Source organism: Catharus ustulatus, chromosome 4, assembly GCF_009819885.2.
Source record: "Catharus ustulatus isolate bCatUst1 chromosome 4, bCatUst1.pri.v2, whole genome shotgun sequence".
NCBI lineage: Eukaryota > Metazoa > Chordata > Aves > Passeriformes > Turdidae > Catharus > Catharus ustulatus.
In genome coordinates, this window is record NC_046224.1 from 61705172 (window position 1) to 61730117 (window position 24946).

Below are 24946 nucleotides of genomic sequence, written 5' to 3' on the forward strand. Positions count from 1 at the left end.
AGGGCGGCGGCGGTGCCGCCCTTTGGACCAGCTGTTGCGAATCTCCTGCCGGAGAGCCGCTCGGGGGTCTCACCCCAAACCCAGGCGGGCTGGGGCTGCTGCGTGCTGCGGGCGGGGGGAGAGGTGGGGCGAGCATCCCCCGTCGGCGGGTGCGCGCATCCGTCTGTAGCCGAGCGTGTCGGCGCTGGCGCGGCGTGCGTGTCTGTGTGTCTGTGTCTCCGTGCGGGTGCCTGCGCGTGTCCGTGTGTGACACCGAGCGTGTGTGCTCCCGCACCTCCCTCCCGCCTGTCTGTGTGTGTGTGTGTGAGCGCAGCGCGGAGCCGGGCGCGGCAGCAGCAGCAGGAGCAGCGCGGTGCCCCGAGCCCCGCGGCCGGAGGAGGAGCCGCGCCGGGAGCCCCGCGGAGCCGCCGGGCGAGCGCGGCCGCAGCGAGGCGCAACAGGCGGATGGCGGCGGGCGAAGGGCGCTGAAGGCGAGCGGGGCGAGGCGGTGGGGCAGGAGGGGCAGCAGGGCACGGGCACAGCGGGCAGGATGCGGGCGGAGGAGCCGCTGGCGCTGGCGGCCCCGCGGGCGGGCGGCGAGGCGGAGGCGGAGGCGCCGGGCGAGGAGCGGAGCGGCGGCAGCTGCTGCAGCAGCGAGCGCCTGGTGATCAACATCTCGGGGCTGCGCTTCGAGACGCAGCTGCGGACCCTCTCCATCTTCCCCGACACGCTGCTGGGCGACCCCAGCCGCCGGGTGCGCTACTTCGACCCGCTCCGCAACGAGTACTTCTTCGACCGCAACCGGCCCAGCTTCGACGCCATCCTCTACTACTACCAGTCCGGGGGGCGGCTGCGCCGGCCCGTCCATGTGCCCCTCGACATCTTCCTGGAGGAGATCCGCTTCTATCAGCTGGGCCAGGAGGCTATCGAGACCTTCCGGGAGGACGAGGGCTTCATCCCAGAGGAGGAGAAGCCCCTGCCCCAGCATCACTTCCAGCGCCAGGTCTGGCTGCTCTTTGAGTACCCCGAGAGCTCCGGGCCGGCCCGGGCCATCGCCATCGTCTCCGTGCTGGTCATCCTCATCTCCATCGTTATCTTCTGCCTGGAGACCCTGCCCGAGTTCCGGCAGGAACCCAAGGGCCCCCAGCCCGGCTTCGGGGAGGCTGCGCCGCTCGGGGACGAGGCGCTGCTGCTGCCGCCGCTGCCGCCGCCGAGCGGGACCCCCCCGCCCCTGCGTCCCGCCGCCGGCTCCGGCCCCTTCTTCACAGACCCCTTCTTCCTCATCGAGACCCTGTGCATCATCTGGTTCTCCTTCGAGCTCCTCGTGCGCTTCTTCGCCTGCCCCAGCAAGCCCGAGTTCTCCCGCAACATCATGAACATCATCGACATCGTGGCCATCATCCCCTACTTCATCACCCTGGGCACCGAGCTGGCCCAGCAGCAGCAGCAGAAGCAGCAGCCCGGGAGCAGCAGCAACAATGGGGGCCAGCAACAAGCCATGTCCCTGGCCATCCTCAGAGTCATCCGCCTGGTCAGAGTCTTCAGGATCTTCAAGCTCTCCAGGCACTCCAAGGGGCTGCAGATCTTAGGGAAGACTCTCCAGGCCAGCATGAGGGAGCTGGGCCTCCTCATCTTCTTCCTCTTCATCGGGGTGATCCTCTTCTCCAGCGCTGTCTACTTTGCAGAGACTGATGACCCTGACTCGCTGTTCACCAGCATCCCCGATGCTTTCTGGTGGGCAGTGGTGTCCATGACCACCGTGGGCTATGGGGACATGTATCCCATGACCATTGGTGGCAAGATTGTGGGCTCCTTGTGTGCCATCGCTGGTGTGCTCACCATTGCCCTGCCTGTCCCTGTCATCGTGTCCAACTTCAACTACTTCTACCACCGAGAGACTGACCACGAAGAGCAGTGCCAGTACACCCACGTCACCTGTGGCCAGCAACAGTCACCCTTCTCTGAGCCCAAGAAGGGGGACAGCAATCAGTCCCTCAGCAAATCTGAATTCCTGGAAGCAGAAGACCTGGAGTCCATGAAATATTCCAACTTCATTCCTCCCAATAACCAGGGATATAAAGAGAAGAAAATGCTGACAGAGGTGTGATGGGTGTTGTTGTCCTGGGTCCAGACACGGAGCTGCAAGCTGCTGTTACAGTTGTCTTCCTATGAGCAGCTGGATCTATTCAGCATTTACATGCCAGACTGTGAATTGTGATACCGTAAACAGAATGATTGTGATAATGGGCTCTTCTGGCCTGATTTGCTGTTTCTCATTACTGTGTGCAGCCAGAAATGTTCTTGCTTTATTCCGTGGAGTGCTAGCTGTCATCCCCACTCTCTTGTGCATTTCTTTCTCTGCTTTTGGTGACTGCTTTAATCCAACATTTGCTCCAAAACCAAGTCTTGTTACTCCACCAGCAGAGAAGTCCTTGCCACTACTTCAGCAGAAGCGTTCAGCAGAGTAAACAGTTAAAGGGGCTACAAACATCTGGCTGGAGCCGTGCTCTCAGTCCCCGTGCCAGCGCAGTGCCCTTGGCTGGGATCAGTCACGCCTGCCATGCCATTGCCTTTGAATAATGGAAACGCTGCAGCCAGGATCACAGGGAGCTCTGCAGCTGTAGGGGAAAGCCAGCAAGCAGATGCCTGCCTTCTTTGCAACCCTTGGCATGCCAAAAGATCCTCCTGGTTTGTGTTTCAAAAAATAAAAGGTGCATAGATCTACTAAAAGCTCTTTGCTACTTGTGACCATACATCATGTATCAAAAACAGGCTTTAAGCAGTCAACAGGCTTGGTGAAGATTCTCTGTGTTTTGAGCTTGTCTCAGCCTTATTTATGCCAGTGCCCTGATGTTAATTGGCTTTTATAGTACCAACTTAATCTCCATAGTGGTAAGTGCCTTCTGATGCAAGGCGTGTTTGAGTAAATACATTTGTTATCAGCAGAGTTCATCTTCACACAATAGCGTTTAATGAGATGTACTTTGTGCTTCAGATACCCAGCTCTGTATTGGGGCATGTGAGAGCAGTTGACTCCGCTGCTTTTTTTAATTGGGCTGTGATTGTGTAGCTGAGGGAAGTTTGCATGTTGGCTTTTTCTTGACGTGGCAGAAGAATCCTGACCACAGACAGCTTTGCACCTGTGCTGTGCGAGGATCGTGCTGGTTTAGCAAGTCACAGGCATAAAGTGCCCCAGGGCAAGCGTGTCAACGTTTGAAACTGAGACTGGCACAGATACAAACTTCCCAAAGCTGTCTGCACAAAGCCAGCAGCATCCTCCAGACCCTTTGAATGAGGGGAGAAACAGCGAGCCCTGAAGAGATGCTTTTGTTCTTCCTGGTATTTCACGGATAGGAGGGACAGCAGTGTTTTTGCACTTGGTTTTATGGGAGCAATTTGTGCCAACCATGCAAAATATGCATAGCTTGGCCTGCAGCATCGGGTTTGCCAAGGGACCAGAGATTTCTATCTTCAAATGCACGTTTTGCTTCCCAGATCATTTCATTAGTTTCAGTCAGCTCTGCCTTACACCTAACTTTAAAAATGTTTCTGCCAGCAGGAGAGAAAGGGAAATGGATGCTTCAGATTTCCACTGGCAGATTTTCCTGCAAGGAAAAGTCCTTCTTGTTTTAATTCTAAGTGTTTATTCTGCATTCACACGTCTGCATGTGTATGAAAGCAAAGGCAGCCATTAATGCCTTGCACCATACTGTATGAGATGCATATTGGAATGTACTACATATTGCATGGGACATGTGTAATACATAAACCAGACACAATGCCAAGGTGCAAAAATACAGAGAATAGATTTTGTATATATATATATATAGTGCTTTTCAGCCATAAGACTCGGAATGCTAGAGGCATGTCATAGAATCATAGAATGACCTGGGTTGGAAGGGACCTTAAAGATCATCTCTTTCCTCCACTGGACCAGGTTGCTCAGAGCCCCATCTGTTAATATAGTCAAAATTGGCTGTAGAAATGATTGTGAGGTGGGATCTGTTTGTGTCTTCATTACCCTGCCTGCTTTCAATTGTCTTGAGATACGGTTCCGTACCTAGAGTGCTTTTATTGTGGCCTCTCTCCATCCTGGCCCTGCTCATGTGGTAGAATTTGTTTGTGCAAATCCTGACTACTCCATTTCTCTGGAGTCCTGTTGCCTTCTCAGATGTTTTCAGTGTGCAGGGATCTCCCTTGGGGTCAGCACACAATCATTATATTCAAACCTCTGCTCTCTTTCTCTTGCTGAAATCAGTAGGAAAATGCCACTTGTCTCAGACTGGGAGACACAAGTTTGATGTGGTGAGGGCTCATTACTCAGAGGGGTTTGCCTGAATAAAGCCCTAATTTCTCTTTGCTTCATGGGACTGAGGCAAAGGTTTGTGAAGGTCTGAGCCTTGGGAGCCATTCTGAATCCCTTGACGTATGTAATCAGCTGTAAATTGTCCTGGTGAATAAGTGGGACTGAGGGGCATGGTGGCATCTCTGTTGATTTTGTGTAAAAGCTGTCCAGTTCTTGGTGTGTCTTAGTTTTGGTGGCGTTCTTAGTTGTGTTTTGGAGTCACCTTAATGAAATCTTTACTGTGAGGCCAAGAGAAGGACTGTTCTTCAAATTTTGTGTTGCTAGAAACTAGCAAAAGAAGCTGCTATTTAAGAGGGATGTTTTGAGGCTGCTGCCCTCTCCCAGCAGAATGCCCATGTTTGGGGATATTTTATGCCTGAGTCTATCAGCTGATAAAAGCTCCCCCAAAGTAAGATATAAAAAACTCAGGTTGAACACGAGTTCAGGAGGAGTCACGAGACACGCTGAGCCTACGTCAGAAAATTCCTGTGCTTGTGTCTCCCCCTGGGCCTGGCCCCCTTGGCCCTGCCCTCCCTGCCCAGAACAGGTTGTTCTCCTGACCAGCACGACAGACAGCTGGGCAGGGAGACTCCAGCAAGAGAAAGAGATGTGAGGCACATCACTGGTAGCACAACCCCAGCGTGTCTTACACAGATCCTCTTGGGTGGGATCCAGCAGTGCAAGTTCTCAGGTGGGATCCAGCAGTGAGTTTCTAGTGGGTTTTGGAATCTCCTGCCTGCAGATCATACCCAAGGTGCAAAAGAATTCTGTGGTGAGCAAGGCAGCTCTGTGCAGTTCTTGTGAGCCACGTTTGTCAGCTCTGAAAAGTGCACATGAAAATAGCAGGAATGGTGTTTGCTCCCAGGGTTTTCTGTGTTGGGTCTAAGAGAAATACAGAACGCCAACAGAAGCGTGGAAATTGTAGCCTTGGGACTCATTTGGGGCATGTAAATCCTTCTCTAAGCATCTCCTGAAAAGCAGTGAAGTCCCAGAGTCATCACAAATTGTGGAATGTGTCATTTTTCAAGGTTGCTTTCAGATTTTTTTTTCACGTGGCTGAGATGACACGGTGGCACCCGGGCCATTGACTTTACCCGAGGTCTCGTGCCACCGAATCACAGAGATGCTTTCAAAAACCTTACCTCGAGTTCTCAGCCCTTAGCGCTCCCCTGGCTGCTGGAAATGCAAACCTGCTTCCTTTGGAAGGTAGAGCACATCCCTGTGAAGCCACGGAGGCACCTCCAGGGACTGGTTTCCATAACAACCTCCCGGACTGTTTCTCTCCGTGCTCTGACTGTGGCTACAAGTGAAAGCACTCGGATATTCTGTGTTCAGACAGCAGCACCTTATCTCTACAGATGTTTGCTCGCTGGAGCTAACCCCATCACCTTATATTGTGCACAGCTGCCCTGTCCAACTGCAGGTGGGCAGCCTCCAGCCTTTGGAAGCGGGGAGTGCACACCTGGGGATGGGAAGAGGTTTTATTTCTCCATCCTCGCACACAGAGAGCTGGAGAGCGTGTGAAGGACAATCTGAGCACTCAGCCAGAGAGCTGAGGGGCAACCAGCCTGGGAATGTGGAGTCATCTAGGTGCCTGGTGACAAGGAATACGAGCTAAAGCATTGCATTAAAGACCCAGAAATTCCCCTTGCAGCAATCTCACTAGGAAATTGTTTTGCAGTGGAAGACACTATTGATCCTTCCAGATCCTATGGCTGGTTTGTGATGGTTTGTCCCCCTGATAATTTTCCCACAGGATGTTTTGCACCAAAGCAGGACAGGGCAGAAATCATCTCCTTGGAGGTGGGGAAGGAAGGAAGGAAGGAAAGGAAGAATTTCACCGAGAACACCAACACAGAAAGAACTGGAAGCATGAAAGATGTGAAGACCTGTTCTGTGGTGTTTTACTGGTGGACTCCTGCTCTTCCCTCCAAGATTAAATTCCTGTTCTGCTCCTTCTTGGAAAATGTTGGAATTTGGGATTTTTGAGTAATTTTCTGTTTGGGCCTTTTGATCCAGCTTTCATGGATAAAAATTCTCTGCCACAGCAGCTGTAGGGGTGAAGGTGACTGGACTTGGTTTCTCTCCTGGGTCTTGTCATTCAGAGGTCCCTATGGGATAAAGAAGAGTGAGTGTAAAGAAAATTCAGGGCAGCAAGAGACAGGGTAAGGACTGAAGTGTCTTCCACATGGTGATGGAAAGAACAGCATCAACCTAAAAGCAAAGGGACAAACAGCTCCAGCATCTGCTGCTGTTGCAGAAATAGGTAAGGTTTCTTTTTGTTCTGGGAAATTAACGACCAAGAGTTTCTTGAAATTAATAAGGAAGGATTTCCTAATTAAGTTTTGCAGCCTGAAGGGAGAATCTGGTTCTAGGTGAAGAAAGAAAGATAATTATAAACTACAGAAATGTAGTATGAGCCAGATCCTCACCATCTGCTGATTCAAGCTGGCAGAATTCCTTTTAGTACAACTACCTTGGATTGTACTGGGCTCCAGCTTCAATCTTCTGCCTCAAATCCAAGCATGTGTACTTGTTAAACTGCTTCTTTTTGTTTGTTCTTTTCTTGAGGTCCTGTTTACATCAGGGAAAGATCTGCAGACTGCAGCAGGAGTCAACCACAGCTTTCCCAAAAGCTCTCATCTGACTCAAGTCCAAGTAAGTCCTATCAAACTCGGCAGAGCTAAGCTTAACTTTAAGTTTGTATCAACAGAAATTAAGAGCAGCAGCATTTTATTTCTTAGTGGTGGGAAAGATGTGGACAGATTCACGGGGAATTGGAAGATAGTGCCCTCCATGGCAGCCCTGTGAACACAAGATAGCTCTGTTTGTCAAAAGCACAGCCCTGAGCCCTTCATCCCTGCTCTTTGAAGCTTGCCCTAGAGACAGGTCCCCTTCTGAAGACATTTGCAGCCCTGTTATCAGCAGGTTTGCAGGAGAATGCCTGAATTGCAGGCACCTGCTTTAGGCATAAGGAGGGGAGCAGGTGTTGGCAGGATGGAAAGACTTAATCCCCTGATGAAAGGAACCCGGGGATGCTGCGTGTCCTTAGCTGCCACCAAAGACAGTGGCTGAGGAAATTCCTGCCAGGTTCAAGGAGCTCTTCTTGTTCAGGCTGGGGTCCTACATAACACAAGACCCTACCCAGGGAGACAAATCTGGAAAAATGTTTTTGGGGAAAGCACAGGGACTGTGCTGGTTAACAGTTATATGTAATATAATATAATAATGTAATATGCTGTTAGTAGGTGTTAATTCCATGTGCTTTCCCCTCTTTGGGTGGGTTTTCCCTTGCTCCAGAGAAGTCTGTCTGGGGCTTGTTGGCTGGCACAAAGAGTTTGAATATCATCACATACTCATAGCTGGGGTCAGTGTGGGTTTTACAGTTCTACAACATTCACTGATGAACCCTCACCACTGGAAATATCCCGGTTGTCTGTAGTCCCAATCAATAAGAGGGGGCCCAAGAAATAATTGAGCTTTGCTGTGTAAAACTTCTTAGTCAAAGGAAAGAAAGGATTTGTAGGAGGGAAAGTGCTCATCAATTTCTGTGGTCACTATAAATACTGAAGCTGTGTTGGCTATTCACTGGAGATAAGAATTAGGAGAAACTTTTGTCTTCATAAAAATAAATCATTGAAAATTCAGCAAGTACAGCTTTGGCTTAATTTTCACTAAATTAATATAAAGATATTTATTCAGTGGTATAAAATTTTGGAACACCCTTAGTCCAAAAGTGGCATAAGTCACAAACTTATCGATTTAATTACCAAATCTAGCCATTGTTTGTTTAACAAAATGAGGGGCCTTGATTCTGCTCTCTACCCAAGGTTAGGTAAAAGTTTCTTTAGGATGGTGGATGGTATGACTCCTGATTTAAATGAGTGTGAGAGAAGAATCAGGCCCAGAGAAGAGGGCTGTAAGTGCACACAACCAGGCTGGATCTCTTTAGGGTTTTGTAGGTGCACGTTGGTCCATTCACCTAAAAGGTTGTATACAATTTTACAGCAACAAAAGGTTTAGCTTTTAGAGTACATATTGGTTTATTCTCTTACATTCTCTGGAGGAAAATTACATGGTATTTTACAAGAAAACTGGAACATTACCATCGCTTCTTCCTGCTCCTTGATGCATCTGTTGTTTTCAATTAGCTTGATGGCATCCATTTTCAGAAAGCAGATGCTGCCCTCTTTTACACTGGTGCAATTCTGGAATAACTCCACTGACGTCAGTGAAGTGACTCCAAATTTATCCCCGGTGAAAGCAGAATTGGACCACAGTCTCTTTGTCTGCCTCTCTGCTCCGGAGCTCTGGGGAAGGTGTGCCACTGCCACACCATAAGGTGAGGGTGAGTGCCTGTCTGCTGTGCTGTGCTCAGCATTTTTGTGTCCTTGACACCCCCACTCACGTGCCTGGCTGGAGCAGGAGCCAGGCTGGCCTGGGGCGTGCGTGGCCACCAAATTCCTCGTGCTGGATGCAGCACTTGCTGGCTCTGGATTCCTGACCACTCTTCACCTTAGCTTCCCCTTGCCTGGATATGTTTCCCAAGGAGACAAGGGTTTTTCAAGCTGAAGAAATGTAGTTCTTGCAGAACAGAACAACAGAAGGGTGGCAGAGGTAGATGTGGAGACAAGCTCTGTGCCTCCTACATTTTTTTGCTGATAGGGCTATGTGAAAATCATTGCAGTCCTGGTAGGTTGGTTCTACATCTGCTGGTTTCAAAGCCTCCATTTACAGGGAGTGCTATGTTGGAAAAAATGGGGCTTTCCTGCTCTAAGTCTTCTGATCTCTGTCCTGCCTCCCATGAAACTGGGCAGAAAGCTTTGTGTAAAATCATCAGTTTGCTGTAAGGGAAAATACCACTGGAGATGGGATAGATGAGGGTAAATAGGAGGAAGAGTTGTGGAATCACGGAATGGCCAGAGTTAGAAGGGACCTTAAGGACCATCTCATTCCAACCCCCTGCCATGGGTTTATTGAAGAGACCTTGATTGCTCACAGCCCCATCCAGTCTTGTCTTGAATATCTCCAGGGATGGGGCAGCCGCAGCTTCTCTGGGAAACCTGTGCCAGGGCATCCCCACCCTCACAGGGAACAATTTCCTGCTGATATCCAACCTAAATCTGCTCTGTATCAGTGTGAAGCCATTGCCCCTTGTCCTGTCACTCCAGGCCCTTGTCCAGAGTCTCTCTCCATCTTTCCTGTGGCTCCCTGCAGGCTCTGCAAGGCCACAATGAGGTCACCCCAAAGCCTTCTCCTCTCCAGGCTGAACAATCCCAATTCCCTCAGCCTTTGCTCCCAGCAGAGCTGCTCCATCCCTCTGATCCCTTGGTGTCCCTGCTCACACCAACAGATCCCTGTCCTTTACTCAGCCAGAGTGCCAGTGCCACTGACTGAGCCACCAGAGTGATGCAGCCTAAAAATCAAGGTGGAAGTTTTGGAAAATCTCAAGACAAGCACGTTCATTAACACCTGGGAAATGTTCATTCTGCAAGGCCTCGTCTGGAATGCTGTGTGCATTGTTGGTGACCTCAGATTGGTCAGGCAGGATGCACAGAAGAAGATCAAGAAGAATGATCAAGAATGGTGATGGAAAATGCTTTGCCAGTGAAAGCTGGAAGAACCTGACTTTTCTAGACCAGAAAAAAGACTGACAAGACCTGTAGTTAGGAAAGTATTGGGGGCAAAATAACCAAAAGAGAGGAAAAATATGAGAAACTGTAGGACTTTCCCACATTTCTTGTGTCTCTAGATAGTTTGCCGTACTGCACGTTTGCCTACAAAACACCAAATCCTGGTGATTTTACTCTTAAACACTTGGGGTTTGTGGGTAGGAAGGAGAGCTAGGGGAGGAACTGCAAGTCTTGAGAGGCTTTTTTCTCTGTGGGACTGAGAAGAGAAAAGAAAGTCCTAGGAGTGGAGTAGAATGATTCAGGAGATACTCTATTCCTCCAGGAGCTGGTCAGGAGGCAGAGAGCAAATTCACACCCTTTCAAAAACCCACCAAATTCTGTTCACTGCACTTTCCCTCAACCTGGAATGGCTGCTCATCTTGTCCAGCCCTTTCTCCCTCTCCAGCTCTTTGCTGACCTCCCTCCTCCTTGGAATCTGTGGTGATTCCTCACTGCCAGGAGCTCCCTGGAATTATTGGAAACGTGCTTTGCATCTAGTGTTGGGGAAAGCCTTGAACCAGCTCTGCTGCAGCTCAGTTAGATTATCTGATTTGAGCAACCTGCTCTGGTGGAAGGTGTTCCTGCCCCTCTGGCAGGAGGGTTGCAATGAGGTGATCTTTAAGATCCTTTCCAACCCAAACCAGTCTGTGATTCCGTGGTTTGTTGCAGGAATAGGCAGTGATGTGTGGTCTTCAACAACTGCTGCTCACAGAATCACTAAGGTTGGAAAATACCTCCAAGATAATCAGGTCCAGCCTTCAGTGGAATATCACAATGCCCAGTAACCATATCATGATGTCCACTATGTCCACTCATTCTTTGAATAGTTCCAGGGCTGGTGACTCCAGCACTTCCTTGGGCAGTCTGTTCTAATGCTTAACTGCTCTTGTGGGAGCTTTTTTTTCCCCCCAAATATCCAACCTGAACCTTCCCTGGTGTGACTCCAGGCCCTTTCCTGTTGTCCTGTGCCTTGTTCCCTTGGAGAAGAGGCTGGCCTCACCTGGGCACACCCTCCTGGCAGGGAGCTGTGGGGAGCAGCCCTGCTGGGTACAGGTCAGAGCAGCTGAGCCTGGTGGCCAGTCTGGCCTGAAGAGATGAGCAGAATGGTTTCCTACGGCACACTCTATTCTGACAGACATAACAAAACTTCACATCTCCTCTCCTACCTCTCTCAAATCGTTTCCCCTTGTGGAGGCGAAGATCCCCTTAAGCTCAGGGGGCAGAAGAAATACTGACTGAGGTGGGAGCTTCATCCATTCAGCCAGTGTGTCACAGAAGTGCCAGGAAGGAGCTGTGCTTAGGCTTTGCCCTTGAGCTTTCCTGCTTGTTGGTGCTCTTTGTTCACTTCAGTCAGGAAACCATTGTCTTGCCATTTCCATCTCTATTTTGGCCAACCAGTTCTGCTCTTTAGCTTTTCTCCTGTGAGTAGAAAGATGGTGAAGGGCCTGGAGGTGAGGCCACACGAGGAACAGCTGATGTCACTTGGTGTGTTCAGCTGGAGAAGAGCAGACTGAGGTCAGAGCTCACAGCACTTCTGCAGCTTCCTCACGAAGGGAGGAGGGGCAGCTCTGAGCTCTGCTCTCTGTGACCTGGGAACGGCTGGAGCTGTGTCAGGGGAGGGTCAGGCTGGATATCAGGGAAAGGTTCTTCCCCCAGAGGGTGCTGGGCACTGCCCAGGCTCCCCAGGGAATGGTCACAGCCCCAAGGCTGCCAGAGCTCCAGGAGTGTTTGGAGAACTCTCCCAGGGATGCACAGGGTGGGATGGTTGGGGTGTCTGTGCAGGGCCAGGAGTTGGGATGGATGAGCCTTGTGGGTCCCTTCCAACACAGGATAGTCTGTGATTCAGTGAGAAAAAAAACAAAAGCCAGGCAATGGAAATGTTATGAATATCCATGCACATCACAAAAGCCTGTGAATGTGGACACCACTTGTGCTCTATCAGTGGCATTGGCACAAATCTGGTGGCCCCTAAGATGTCTTAAGGACCATGTCCCAAGCACCATGGCAACAAGCTACATGGGAAAGGAGGAAATAAGAAATAGAGTAAGCCAAGGAGTTTGATTTGAACCGTGAACACAGTAGTGAAGCATTTATTTCTGATCTCAGTTTACTCACAGAATTAGGGAGCAGCCCAAGCTGGAAGGGACCCTTAGCAGTGTGTGGTTCTCAGGCTCTGAATTATTCTCATATTTTAGCGTGTCAGAAATAGCACTGTCTGGCACATTCCTCTGAGAACTGTAGACTATGGCCTTTCATGCTTATGACAAAGCAATTGATCTTTGTAGTCTGTCCTTGGAAGTGACTTTCCAAAATATTTGGGAGAGTATTCGCTGCCACATTAGTCTAGTATTTGGTGATCTGCTCCAGTTTTCAGCAGTGGACTGCAAATATTTCTCTAGGACATGTTTCCCTCAAAAGGTGCCCCTTCCTCAAAATCAGCAATATTTGTGAGAAAAGTTTCATTTCTATTCATTTTGGTACTCTTTACGAAAGGTATGTTTGGAAAATTTTGTAATGTACACGATCCCTTTCTTAATTTTTTGCCTTTTTTTTTTTTTAAGAAAATGCATGTAAACAAGGTAAAATACAAATTTTTTCCCTTTTGTTTTTTTTGTTTGTTTTTTGTTTGGTTGGCTTTTTTTTGTTTGTTTGTTTGGGGTTTTTTTCTAACTTTGATCTGGAGTGAGATATATAACATGGATTTAGGGTTTGTGTTTTCTTTTCTTTTGGAAGGGAGGGATTATCCTGAGTTTAGAGGAGTTTATTTTTTATATATATATATATTTTTTTTTTTTTTTTTAAAGCAGTGTAGTGGTAGGCATTGGTTGTTCCTGTTCATTACCAGTGTGGCTCCAGTGTCAGCTCCAATACTTCCTTGAATTCAGTTAGGTGACACTCAGATGCTGCAGAAGAGATGGAATGACAGCCCAAACCTCATGGATACTACAGCATGTATTCCCAGTGACAGAAGGGATGTTCCAGTGCTTTGGCTATGGCTGAGCCAAGCCAGTTGTTCTTTCCTGCAGCTGCAACACCTGCCCAGGTGAGAAAGGTTTTTTTTGATGAGACCAAGCTGCTTTTCTAGTGCTGTCTGACTTGTCAGAACATGTCATTCTGAGTTGTGAGCTCCTCCTGCTCCCACTCAGCTGGTCAGCTTCTTTTTACTCTGAGATGATATAATAAGAAAAAAATTAAAAACTACAAAAAACTTGTTATTAAAATTTTCTGGATGAGTTGAGAATGGAAGGAAAAGGTGCTATCTGCAGAGGACTGTAGCTCCTCCCTTACTTACTCTTTTCCTGGCTCTTCAAAAACCAAACCTGTGCAGATCTGTGAGCTGCCACTAACGCTTGGCTAAGGGGATTTCAGAGGAGATGAGCTGGGAGTTCCTTGCACAGTTACCACTCATCAGCATCCCCATAGAAGATGTCTGAATACATATTGATCAAGCCAGCTGCAGCTGGGAGGAGTTCTGGAGGCTGATGCAGCTTTCCTCTCCATCCCCAATCACGTAAGCTGTGTAGAAAAGCCACCCCCTGGTACTTCTGGCCCTGGTATTTCCGCTTGTTGTAATTGCATCAAAAGGTTGTGTTGGTTTTTGGGGGTTTTTTTGATAGTTAAGAGACTACTTAGGAAGGAAGGTGATTAAATGCTGGGCTTGGAGTCAAGGGGACACTCGCTGTGGTCTTTGGATGTTCCTCATATCTCAGTGCTTCAGCAATCAGATGGGACAGTATAAAGCCATTGGTTTCCTTCTTTTCCCTAAACCTTTTAGACAGGGAGATCTTTCAGAGTATTCCTCACCTCCTTCTGACACCTGGGTAATGTCAGGCATAGCTGGGGACCTCTCCTCCCTTGGGACATGGTAACAAACAGATGGGCAATGAGGATGGAAAAATACACAGGAGGATGTTTGTCCCTGTGCACAGGGCTCATGGAATACCCAAATGCTGACAGGTCCTGCTGTTACCTGGCTCTGTGTTGGCCTTGGCTGATCTGATCCTTATTTTCCAGGATCAGACACAAAACACTCAGAGCAGGCTCCTTGTTTGTGACTCTCCTTTCCTTGCAGACTGACTGATAATTAAAAATGTGCAAAAATATTTCTGTCTGACAAAGACCAGAGCTGACTTTAATGCAAGGTGAATTGAAAATTCCTGGAATGCTCACTCCATGGAGATAAGAGGGTGACATCACTTTTCACAGCTAGTTCAGAAGAAGGGAATTGAAGCAAGTTCTCTTCTACCCCCTGAGTTCCCCTCAGGCACCAAGGTGTTAAAACAGCAGAAGAAAAATGTGCTGGAGGTGGAAGGAGTTCACCATCTCTTTCAGAGGTTTGTGTCAACTCCCCAAGCATGAAGGACTGGTACTGAGCAGTCAAACCTGCACTTTGAATCTGGCAAGATTGGGGGGGGTTTTGTGCAGATTTTCACTGGCATTGTTAGGAGCTAATCCTCCTAAATGATTTGGTAGTTTTTCTTCCTTTATGGTATTTCAGAGGGATATGAGGATACATAGAATAGCAATTACAGCTCTTCATGGTTTATATTTAGTCATATATTGGTGATTCAGAAGCAAGCATATGTAAAAAGGCCCAGATGAATCCTCTTGCAAATTCCTTCCTGCCCTACAGAACATTTAGGTGCTGAAGTCTTGCAAGCAATGCATGAGTCTTACAAAAACCTCATGTTTTTGGAGAGGGAAACTTGCCAGGTCTTTATCCATCATGATGCATGAAGCACTTTATTTTTTTTTTATGGCTGAAATGTTTCAACAGCCCTGCTGATACAGAGACTTGGTTTCAGGCAAAAGGAGCCAAATTCTCAGCTGGTGTTCATACATCAGCACATTTTTCTTCTGATGCCAACTAGGCAGCATGATACAGGGTGCTTTAGAAGCCTTTTTTATAATTTAGGGGTTTTTTGGGTCTATTTACCATATCATTGGGAAGCAAGACCTGTTTGTCTTGAAAATTCAACGTTTTGAAGTGTAGCTAGAATTCCCATTTGAATGTTTTTTGGGTTCTGACTGTTGGATGTGCCACAGCACCATGCTGGTCTGTGGGCAGACTGATGCTCACAAGCACAGCCTGGGCTGGGATCTGGGATGGATCAAACATTTCGTTTTTCCTGTACCTCAATTCCCCTGACTGTGGAAGCAAAATAACATTTTTCTCTCCTCAACATGCAGTTGGTTTATCAGTGGTAAAGTTCTAGGTGCACTCATTTATCTTCAGATAATGCAAATGGCCATTTTTTCCTGCAGGGAATCCCAAGCAGATGGTGTGAGGCTAGCCTGGGAAAATAGAATCATAGAGTTACAGAATGGTTTGGGTTGGAAGGGACCTCAAGGATCATCTCATTCCAGTGCCCCTGCCATGGGCAGGGATACCTTTCACTAGACCTGGATATTCAGAGCCCCATCCAGCCTGGCCTTGGACACTTCCAGGAATGGGGATTGAACCTAAATGTACAGCTGGGGCAGCTGCTCACTCTGATATCCTCAAGGAGCTTCTCCGATCTGCTTCTGGTTTCACACGATTGTAACTCCTGTAAAGGGAGTAATTATTTTCATAACTGGAAACAGGATAAATGGTATGTTGTCCCTCTTTACTTGCTGCAGTAATGTTGCTGCCATTAATTTTTTTTTTTTTTTTTTTAAGAAATTGTTTCCTGTGGGGGTGGTGATGCCCTGGCACAGGTTTCCCAGAGAAGCTGTGGCTGCCCCATCCCTGGCAGTGTCCAAGGCCAGGCTGGATGGGGCTCTGAGCAACCTGGGCTAGTGGAAGGTGTCCCTGCCCATGGCAGGGTTTGGAACCAAGGGATCTTTAGGATGTCTTCCAACCCAAGTGATTCTCTGAATATTTCCCTGTGCCCCTACATCCCTTTCCATGCTTTCCGTCAATAATTGGAAACCTCGCTACTGTGTCTTCAGATGATTATAGTGGGAGTATAAATAACTAAGCAGGCAGGCACTCAGGAGACACCATAAATTCCCACTTACAGAACTTTGATAGAAGGTGGCGTTTAAGAAAATGCCTAAACACGCCATGACCATTGGGAATATTTTCTAGTGACTTCAGTGAAACAGAGTTGGAGCAATAGCAAGTGCATTTGAAAATCCTGCCTCTTGATCCCAGAGGAACCCCAGAGACCCTTGGGACGAGGGGAGAGGTAAGGAGTGGAGATGGCTGTGGCCACTGCCATAATCATGGCAGGAATCTCCTTGTCCCTTCCCCACATTTCTCAGCAGCAGCTGCCATCCTGGCTTCCCAGGGCTGGCTGGAGGCAGAGCAGGCAGCAGGACCGTGCCTCTTGTGCTGTTGTCCTTAGCAACTGCTGTCCTTGCCTCTGCTGCAGGGAGATGTTCCAGACACTGTGGCTCAGTATACAAAGTGGGGAAAGAAGAAGGAAGAGAAAGGCATGTTCAGGGTTTGTTTTGATGGGATTTTGTGCTCTGGTTCCCTTGGGATATTTCAAAAAAGCACTTAAAACAGCAGTGAAGAGATGATGATTTAATGAGGTTAAAGTTGATAAGGAAGGTTGGATTCAAGCTGAGTAGAACTCTGGTTGCTTCATCTTCTCAGCCACTCTAAGCTGAAAACATTGACCTTTGTGGTCCTTTCTAAAAAAATTTTAATAAGGACAAACATACCTTGTTGAATTTTAATGTAAAGTCATCAACTCTGCAGCTCTCCCAAAATATTGCTCTTGAAGGGATACTTTGTGAGTCAAGGGTGTGTAGCTTCCAATGGACCCTTTTCTGGCGGGGGGAGATCACTGATGTTTATTCCAGCAAAATAAGAAAGAGAAGTGATCTTTCTGGGCAAAGACATGCACCGGCATGGGAGGGTCTGTGGAATTCTACTGAATTCTGCAAAGCCTGAAAACTCAAAGGAAATTTGAATTGCAGTGGGGAAAAATTCTGACTTTGGGAGAAATCCTGGCTGTTGCTGTCAGGAAACATCCCCGAAAGCCCAGGAGGAGTTTGTGGGATGTCACAGTGCCATCCTGTGGGCCAGCAAGGAATGAGACAAGGGTAAAACCTGGAAAACCCCTGGGTTGGGATAAAGGCAGTTTTCTAGGGAAAGGAAGAGCAGTGCACACTAGCAAAGCAAAACAGGGAATTAATTCCCTGCTTGCCAGGGCTTGGCTATCCCCAGGACAGCAGGATTCCATCACACTTAAGGGTGATGTGGGAAGACAGACACCATCCCCCTGAACATCCATCCCTTTCCATCTTCCTTCCCCCATCTATACAGTGAAGGTGATGCTGTAAGGTCTGCAATGTCCCTTTGGTCACTTGGGGTCACTTTGGTCACAGCTGTCCCAGCTGTGTCTCCTGCCAGCGTGGCAGTAGGAAAACCAGTTGTGTCTGTGTCAGCACAACCAAAACCATCCCTGAATTATCAGCCCTCTGTTCAGCACAAACCCCAAACACAGCCCCTGTGAAGGAATTTAACTCTGCCCCAGCCAAACCCAGCCCAGCTTTGAACCTCCTCCACTCTCATGAGCAGCGCAGCACTGTCTGCCTCAGCATTTATTAATCCATTTCCTTTCAAGATTTTCTGTGGCTTTTGTCTGCAGAGTTAGCTTTGAAGGAGCTGCTTTGGTGGCTGCTGAGGACAAGCACTTGGCCTTGGGCTGGATTTAGGGGATGGATGTGGGACTTGCCACATGGTGCGTTTTCTGGAGCAGGTCAGCGCAGTCTTTGCGCGATGTCATGAAATCCAACAATGCCCTTTTCATGTCAGAATGAAACACAGCATGTGCTGGAAAGTCAGGATTCCTCGAGGGAGTCCCAGATGGCTCCCAGGGAGGGAAGTGTGAGCTGCATATGACCAGCACTGTGTGGGGTTAAACTGGGGTTCAGTTTCCGGAAGGATGCTGCAGTGTTGGGAATTTCCTTCAATATTTTGATTTGCTCAGTCAAACTAAAACAATCAATCTTACATGAGGCTGTGCTGGATCTTTTCACTTAGTTTTGCCAGCTGATTTGATGTGTCCTCTGCTACAGAGAATCACTGGAAGGAGTTCATCCTCCCATTAGGACCAGAGCTGCTCACTTCATGATCCTGCTGCTCTTTTCTGCTTCTCTGCTCTGAGATGGGCACTGTAAATACCTTGGAGCTGATCTGTTTGATCACCTCTCCCTTTCCTCTGCACGGTGGGATAGCCTGGCTGCCACAGGGGTCTGTCCTAATGAAAGCAAGTAAAATTTGCTTCAGTGGAGTTACATCCACTTGAAGTAACTTTCCCTACATTTTTGCCATACCCAGGGACATTCAAAGCCTGAAATTATTCTCAGTTAACTTGCTAGGAGTTGGTTCTCTGTAGATCCTCTTACTTGCATGCATAGTCTGAATGGGATTGCATCTCTCACACTGAGGGGGATTCCAAAACGCTGCATGGGAGCAGGAGGCAGCAGTTTGGTTTTAAACAAGAACGTTATTCCGTGTTTTCAATTCATAAATGTAGAAGGTGTCTGAAATGGGGATGAAAAACAGGTGAGTTTAGATCCCATTCTAGAGCATACTCAAATTTTTCATGTCTCTGGTCCCAGAAAACTTTTGAGCTATTTATTATGAATTGAGGCTTCAGTATCAGGCTCTCAAAATTAAGGACAATAAAGGATATGGAAGTGGGTGCCCAAAATTAACCCCCTGCAACCCTCTACACATAAAGGAGGTCCACCTTGTAGAAAATGACAGCAGTGTAGCAGGTTTTGTTTCTGTACAAGACCTGCATGCTGCTTTCTGGAACTCAGCCCCTTCAGACTTCAAGCTGAGCATCCAGTGTCATTCACCACGTGGGAAATGCTTGGTTTAGTTTTGTACTTTAAATAGTATTTAAAATAACTAAGCAATAACTGAGTAATGAGTAAGGCATAGGCAATGAGTACTTTGGTATTTTGTTTCTATTATACTTCACATTTGCCTTCATGCCCATTCCTTTTAGGTGCTTTATTGCTTTTTGTGTTTATAGAGTTATAGAGATAGAAAAATCCTCTTTGGTCCACCTGCCACTCTTCTGAGCCAGTCCAAACCTTTCCTGTTGCTTTCTCTGTGTGAGTGGAAGTAATCATTATTTTGATGGTGCCTTCCAGCACTGTCATAAATTTGGATATAGGATGGTTTCATGCCAGTGTCTCTCTGCTGTGCTGGCTCAACCTTGGCTTAGTGGACAGATTTAGAATGTGAGGTTTGCTGGCCACCACTGGTTGGGTTTTTCCCAATATTTGCAGTGTTGAATGATTGTTTGTTCTGCTGTAACTGAATAAAACAGCTCAGTTAGACTTTCTAAGCTGTTTGCAGAGATCTGTTTAAGGCTGCAGTGTTTGATCCCTGCAGACGCTTTGTTTCTAGAACACCTGATGAAAGGCTGTCCAGAGAAATTTGGATTTGGGGTTCTTGATTTGCAGGTAATTCAAGAAAATTTTTCATGCTAAACTCAAAACCCTGTTTATAGAATTCATTACCTTTTTATTTACTAGGACCATTTCTTTTGCACATCCCTTGCTTTGAACAGGGAAGTAACATTACAACCTTAAACATGCAGCACTTCAAGAGGAGTCACCTATGCTGCCAGAGAGTTTCCCTAAATGAATTTACAAACCATAAAGGATCAGGAATCTTCCCACTGGTGGTCAGAAACAAGCTCTAAGAGTATATTTTACAATTTCTTAGAATTTTTTTTTATTTTTAATATGCACTATGGATAAAAGGAGATCCTAGACATCAAAATTTCCCAGTGGAACATCTCTACTACCTTTGGGGAAGATCCATGTCTTATTCCTAAATGTAAAACTAAAACTAGAATCAGACCAAACCACCACTGTGATTGCTCACTCTGCTGGGAAATTGAGGGATTTGGACAGGTTCAATTCATGCAGCTGCTGCAGATATGTTTTTCTGCCTCTGAATTGTCTGATGGGGTCTCTGCCTTGCCAAGTTACAAACAATCTCTGGGATTCAGTTATTGCTGCTCTGAATCTCTTGAAAACTGTGAGCTGGCCTCAGCATCTCAGTTTGTTCATCCTCTGTAATCCCTGAAATGGAAACTCTCTTCTCCAACATATAAATCCACAGGAAAAAGCTTGACATGAAAGAAAATTCACTGAGGGAATTTTGCTTTGAAGATCAGCACATATTTAGCCTGGAGAGCAGAGATTGCTCGCTCTTGTGGTGAACTCCAAGCTACCAAGTTGTGCATTTTGTTGGTAGACCTGGCTTTTATTTGTCTTAGAAAACTTTTTGAAGAGCAGATGCAAATGTCCTGGTGCATATTATTTTATATTTATATTTATATTTATATTTATATTTATATTTATATTTATATTTATATTTATATTTATATTTATATTTATATTTATATTTATATTTATACTTATGTAAGGATTCGTATTCATATTTTCCTTTCGGAACCTAGGCAGAGCACTTGACAAATCTTGTTCACTTTGTAGGCTTCTCCCATCTCTGATGTTTCTCCCACTTCTTTCTCCTCCTTTGGGCTTTGGCATTGTGACAACCAACCTTCTGGCCCAGGGCTCTCTCACTGCCACACTTTTTACAGCCTGTTCTTTTTCTTTTTCTGGCTACTTGAGTCATTGCCAAGCAGTAGCAGGAGCTGTGGGAGCTCAGGGAACGTGAAGTGTATGGTTTTCATGGTGGAAAAGGGAACTGTGGCAGGAAATGCTGTGTAAAAACATAAACGGTGCAAACTCCTTGCAGTGCAAGGCTTGAGCTGCTCAGCATTTTGGCAGGCACAAGCTGAACTTCCCTGCTCCCACAATTAAGTCTGGAGTAGGGAGTTTTGTTTAGCACTCAGGAGTCCTGAAATGATGGGTTTAAGATCCTATGCTACCCATGTACCTGTGGTGGGTTAACCCTGGCTGGATGCTGGGTGCCACTCAGTCACTCTCCACCCTCAGCTCCACAGGGGACAGAAAATATCTTTAAAGACTCCTCACACTCTTCCTCTGGTCCAGTGTGGGGTTCCTCCCATGGGAGTCAGTCCTCCAGGAACTTCTCCAGTGCGAGCCCTTCCCATGGGCTGCAGTTCTTCATTTGTTCCAGCCATTTTTTCTTTCTCCTTCTTTTGTTGTGGAAGACTGTTGATACTTTGAATAACTTATTAATAGCCCTTTAGTTTTTATGAGTCACCAGCACAGATGCAGCTGGAATGGACTGCACAAAAGTGTGACAATGGAGAAGTCCCTAAAGGAAAAAAAGTTCTTGCGGACACAACTTTTTTTTTTTTGTTCTGCTGTCTCATAAATTGTTTCAGATCTAATTTAAAAATAAAATTAAATTAAAATTTTCAATTCCCTTATTTGGTTTGACAGACTTTGCTGCCCCTGGCACAGAGGGAGGGGCTATAAGCCAAATTGTCTTTGCAGATCTGTCTTTAAAGGACCTAAAATTAGATGCCATGAAAATGGCTCTGGGAATTCCCAAAGTCCCAGTTACACTAAGAATCAGACCTTGTGTCTCTGTCCTTGAAGAGCAATGCATCCTAACAAAGTTTGCAGCTTTCTAATAAACATATTTCATCTCATGCAAGAAGACAGGTGTGTAATTCCCAGGAGCTGCAAAGAAAAATTGGCCCCAAAGCCCCAACCCAGTAGGCATCAAGGTAAGCAAAGAAATGCAGCACTTTCCATTTTAGCCAGCTGCAGTTGACAACAGATTTCAAATTCAGCCCCTTCAGATATTCTCATGAAGTAATGAACCCTTAGGTTTTTGTGGCTTTACTGTGATCTGTGTAGAATAACACCTTTTTCTTGTGCATTTTTTTTTAAGACAACACTTTCTTTTTTTTCCCTTGGTAGGCTGGATTGTGGATGCTGCAAGGCTGCTGTGTCAGGATGCTGCAAAAGAGGTTTTTGAATCTTCTTCCTGTAAACTTGGTGGAGTTTCTCTCTATGCAGAGGGTACAACCTTTTTGGTCAGGAAACTTTTCCTTGCTCTGTGGTTCTCATGTTGCTGTTGCTTTTGAAGGGGTCAACACTCTTAGTTTGAGGAAACTGAAACTAGACGTGAACAGGGACTGGAGGAAGGAAGCAAGGAGAATCCCCTACAAGATTCCAATGCCTTTTATTCTGGGAAAACTAAATAAAGCAAGATTCCACTGCCAGTGGCTAAATAGCAGCGATTTATGAGCTGTTCCTCAAAAGCCCCAGACAAGCCCTGAGTCCTGTGGGAAGCTGGAGATTGACACAGGACACCTCCAGAAGAGCCTGCTGTTGAAACTTCCTTTTAAGCCTTTTTTTCAAGTGGAGAATCCAGACCTGGCAAATGCATAAGGTCAGCCCTTAAAAGAGCAAAGAGTTCTCTCGAAGAAAATCAAAGAAGCGGCTGAAGTCTGTCCATTTGTCTGCCTGTCTTCTTGGCCTTGGATTACTGTGCTTTTCAAAGCTGTGCTTTCATAGCTGGGATTAAAAGGTAGATATTTCATATAGCTCTACAAGCAGCAATCATCCTGTTCATGCAAAATATCTGCTACCTGAGGGATGGGCACAAACCAGAGGTGTTTCTCATTTGCCTACCAAGCATCTGGCTTTAGAATCTGTACAGTCCGTTGTGAACACGTGAGTCCATTGCCTGCTCTAACGGAGTTAGTGACTTATTTTCAGTGGTTGTAGAGAATTTCACTGCAATAGCACAGTTTGTAGTCTATTGTGGGACTCAGGAGACACAATAGCCAGACAATTCTGCAATTGTAATATAATTGTACGTGTTACTCCCAGAAAATGCTCTGAAGTCTTCTCCCGTTGCACCGGTGTGATAAAAACCTCTGCTGCTTTTCAAGCTCCACAAGTCCATGCTGTGCCGTGCTGAAAGTGATAGAAAACCCAATTAGCTCTGAAAAGTGAAGGGCAGAGAGGGGTGCTCTGGCCTGGAATTCCCTCCCTTTGGCAGCAGCAAAGGTTAGCCATGGAGCCTAATTTCCATGACCACGTGTGGATCCACCTAGTGTGTGTTTCCAGCTCTCTGCACAGGACTGTGGGAGGGAGGGTAGGAAGAATTGATTCTGGAAGGGGAAAGCCTGAGAGGAAGAGTGGAGTTAAATGTGACAGCTGGGATTTTCAGAAGGTAGTTTGATGGATGCTGGGCATCCAACTTCCCCAGAACTCTTTATCAGTAACACCCTCTAGATCTTCCTGAGAGACTTTTAGCCTGTCTGGCAGTTTTCAGTGTGTGTGAGGGAAAATAGGTTGATTTGGCAGCTCTGGGACTGCAATACCTCCTTGTGGCTGCTGGCTGAGGGTCTGGCTCTCTGAGGAGCTTCCTGACTCCCTGTGGCTCCCAGGCTTGTAGGACTGGGCTTAGAGAACCCCTGAGCTGCCAGAGGGAGGCTGCTCCTGGTGCAGCTCTTCGGAGTAGTCCTGGGCATAGATGTGAGCCTGCAGTCTTTGGGAGGCAAAATCCACTCCACAGTCCCCAGGGACCTGCTCTGTCTCTCAGTGCAGGCCAGCTGTGGGAGTCCTCTGAGACCCTTTATCCTGATCTGTGTGTCAAGGCCATGTGGCTGACCATGAGTGACCAGAGCTGCCTTCTTGCAAGGGCAATTATCCTCAGAGTCAGCGTAGGTGCAGGCTACCTTTGGAAAAGTGTGAATATCCTGGGGACATCCATGGGGCAGAAACCTTGGACCATGCTGTGTGCCCATACCATCAGCAGGGAAGATATTGGCAGGGGTGCTTTGCTTTTGGTGTGAAACCTTGCTCTGATGCATCATTCCAAGGAAAACAGCTGGAATTTGCTGGCCAGGTCATGTGGTGACATCAGTAATTCCAGCTCTCTTACTGGAGCTGATTTATACAGGTCAGGTCCAGCATTTCTGAGAAATTGTTGATGGTGGGGGCTTCTTTTGTTGGTTTCACTGAAAACATGAAACCTTTCAAACAAAGAAAGTGAGGTGTCGGGAATTTTTAGCTGGAGTATGTGCTCCAGGATGTTTGCTGCCCTCAACGCAAACTCTTTGCAGACACAGTGGGAGAGGAGGTTATTTGGCTTGGGGGTGTACCAGGGAGATGGGACTCGAGTGAGCTTCAAACAGCAATCATTGTCATTAGTGCTGGTGCCACAATATGTGCTTGACTCAAATCCAGCGTTGCACAGATGAGAACCTGGTGAAACCTTGTAACTCAATATTTGTGGTTGTTCCTACCAGTGTGATTCGCTGTTGAATAGGCTAGAACATGAATAAAATCAGTATTTTTTAAAGTGTTGTGTGGGGGTTCTTTATGCCAAAAAGGCTGGTTGCCCTCTTGGACTTTTCTTTATGTCATCTTTATGTGAAGATAATTTGGCATGTCCCCCTGCTGGTCCTGCAGGGATGCTCCCTCTGTGCTGTGACAGCTCTGCCTGCCACCAGGCTGAAGTGATGTCCTGGCTGGAAATCAGTGTAGTGCTGCTGAGGGATGTGTCTAACTCCATTCCAGCCCTTGCTGAAGGAAAGGTGTTTGTGAAGGTGTTTTTCCATCTCCCAGATTCCGTGTCTGGTTGGATACCAGGACAAAATGGAGCCAACCTGGGCACTCCCCAGAGTGTTACCACCTCCAGGAGACCTGTCCTGCCCCATCGTGGGCACTGCATGTGGGAATGCTCACTGGCAATCTCCAAGTTACTCCTCACTTAGCTTTTACCTGCTTCTGCACTCAGGAGGAACAAAGTTAAGCCCATGCACATGGCATTTATCCATGTCTGCTTCATAGCCATGCTGGAAGAGGGCAAGGAGACAACAGTCAAGGAAAAAGCCTTGTTTTCCCACTGGCTGCAGGAATCTGTGTCTTGCTGAAGGACAATGGTTCCCACACAGATTTGTTTTCTTTTTTCTTCTCCCCTGCCACTGTGGCAGGGTTGTTACTGGTGAGTACATGTGCTTGTCTGCTCCTGCCACTCACCCAAAGCCCTCACTATCTCAGTCCTTGAGCCCTGGACACATTT

General features: G+C 47.2%; 1 protein-coding gene and 1 long non-coding RNA gene across 2 annotated transcripts; both read left to right on the top strand.

Annotated features, from left to right (window-relative positions):
- Positions 1–529: 529 nt before the first annotated feature.
- LOC116995368 (potassium voltage-gated channel subfamily A member 6-like) lies at positions 530–6097 on the top strand. Its single transcript, XM_033058048.1, has one exon. It carries the CDS (start codon positions 530–532, stop codon positions 2084–2086), a length of 1557 nt encoding a protein of 518 aa, XP_032913939.1. The 3' UTR covers positions 2087–6097.
- Positions 6098–6183: 86 nt separating this feature from the next.
- On the top strand, positions 6184–24223 carry LOC116995374. Its single transcript, XR_004417708.1, has 3 exons — positions 6184–6590; positions 6896–6982; positions 21826–24223. It is a non-coding gene; the product is annotated as an uncharacterized LOC116995374 (long non-coding RNA).
- Positions 24224–24946: the final 723 nt, after the last annotated feature.

Excerpts from the sequence above, each read along its gene's own strand:
- LOC116995368 (XM_033058048.1), top strand. The coding sequence starts at position 530 with ATGCGGGCGGAGGAGCCGCTGGCGCTGGCGGCCCCGCGGGCGGGCGGC.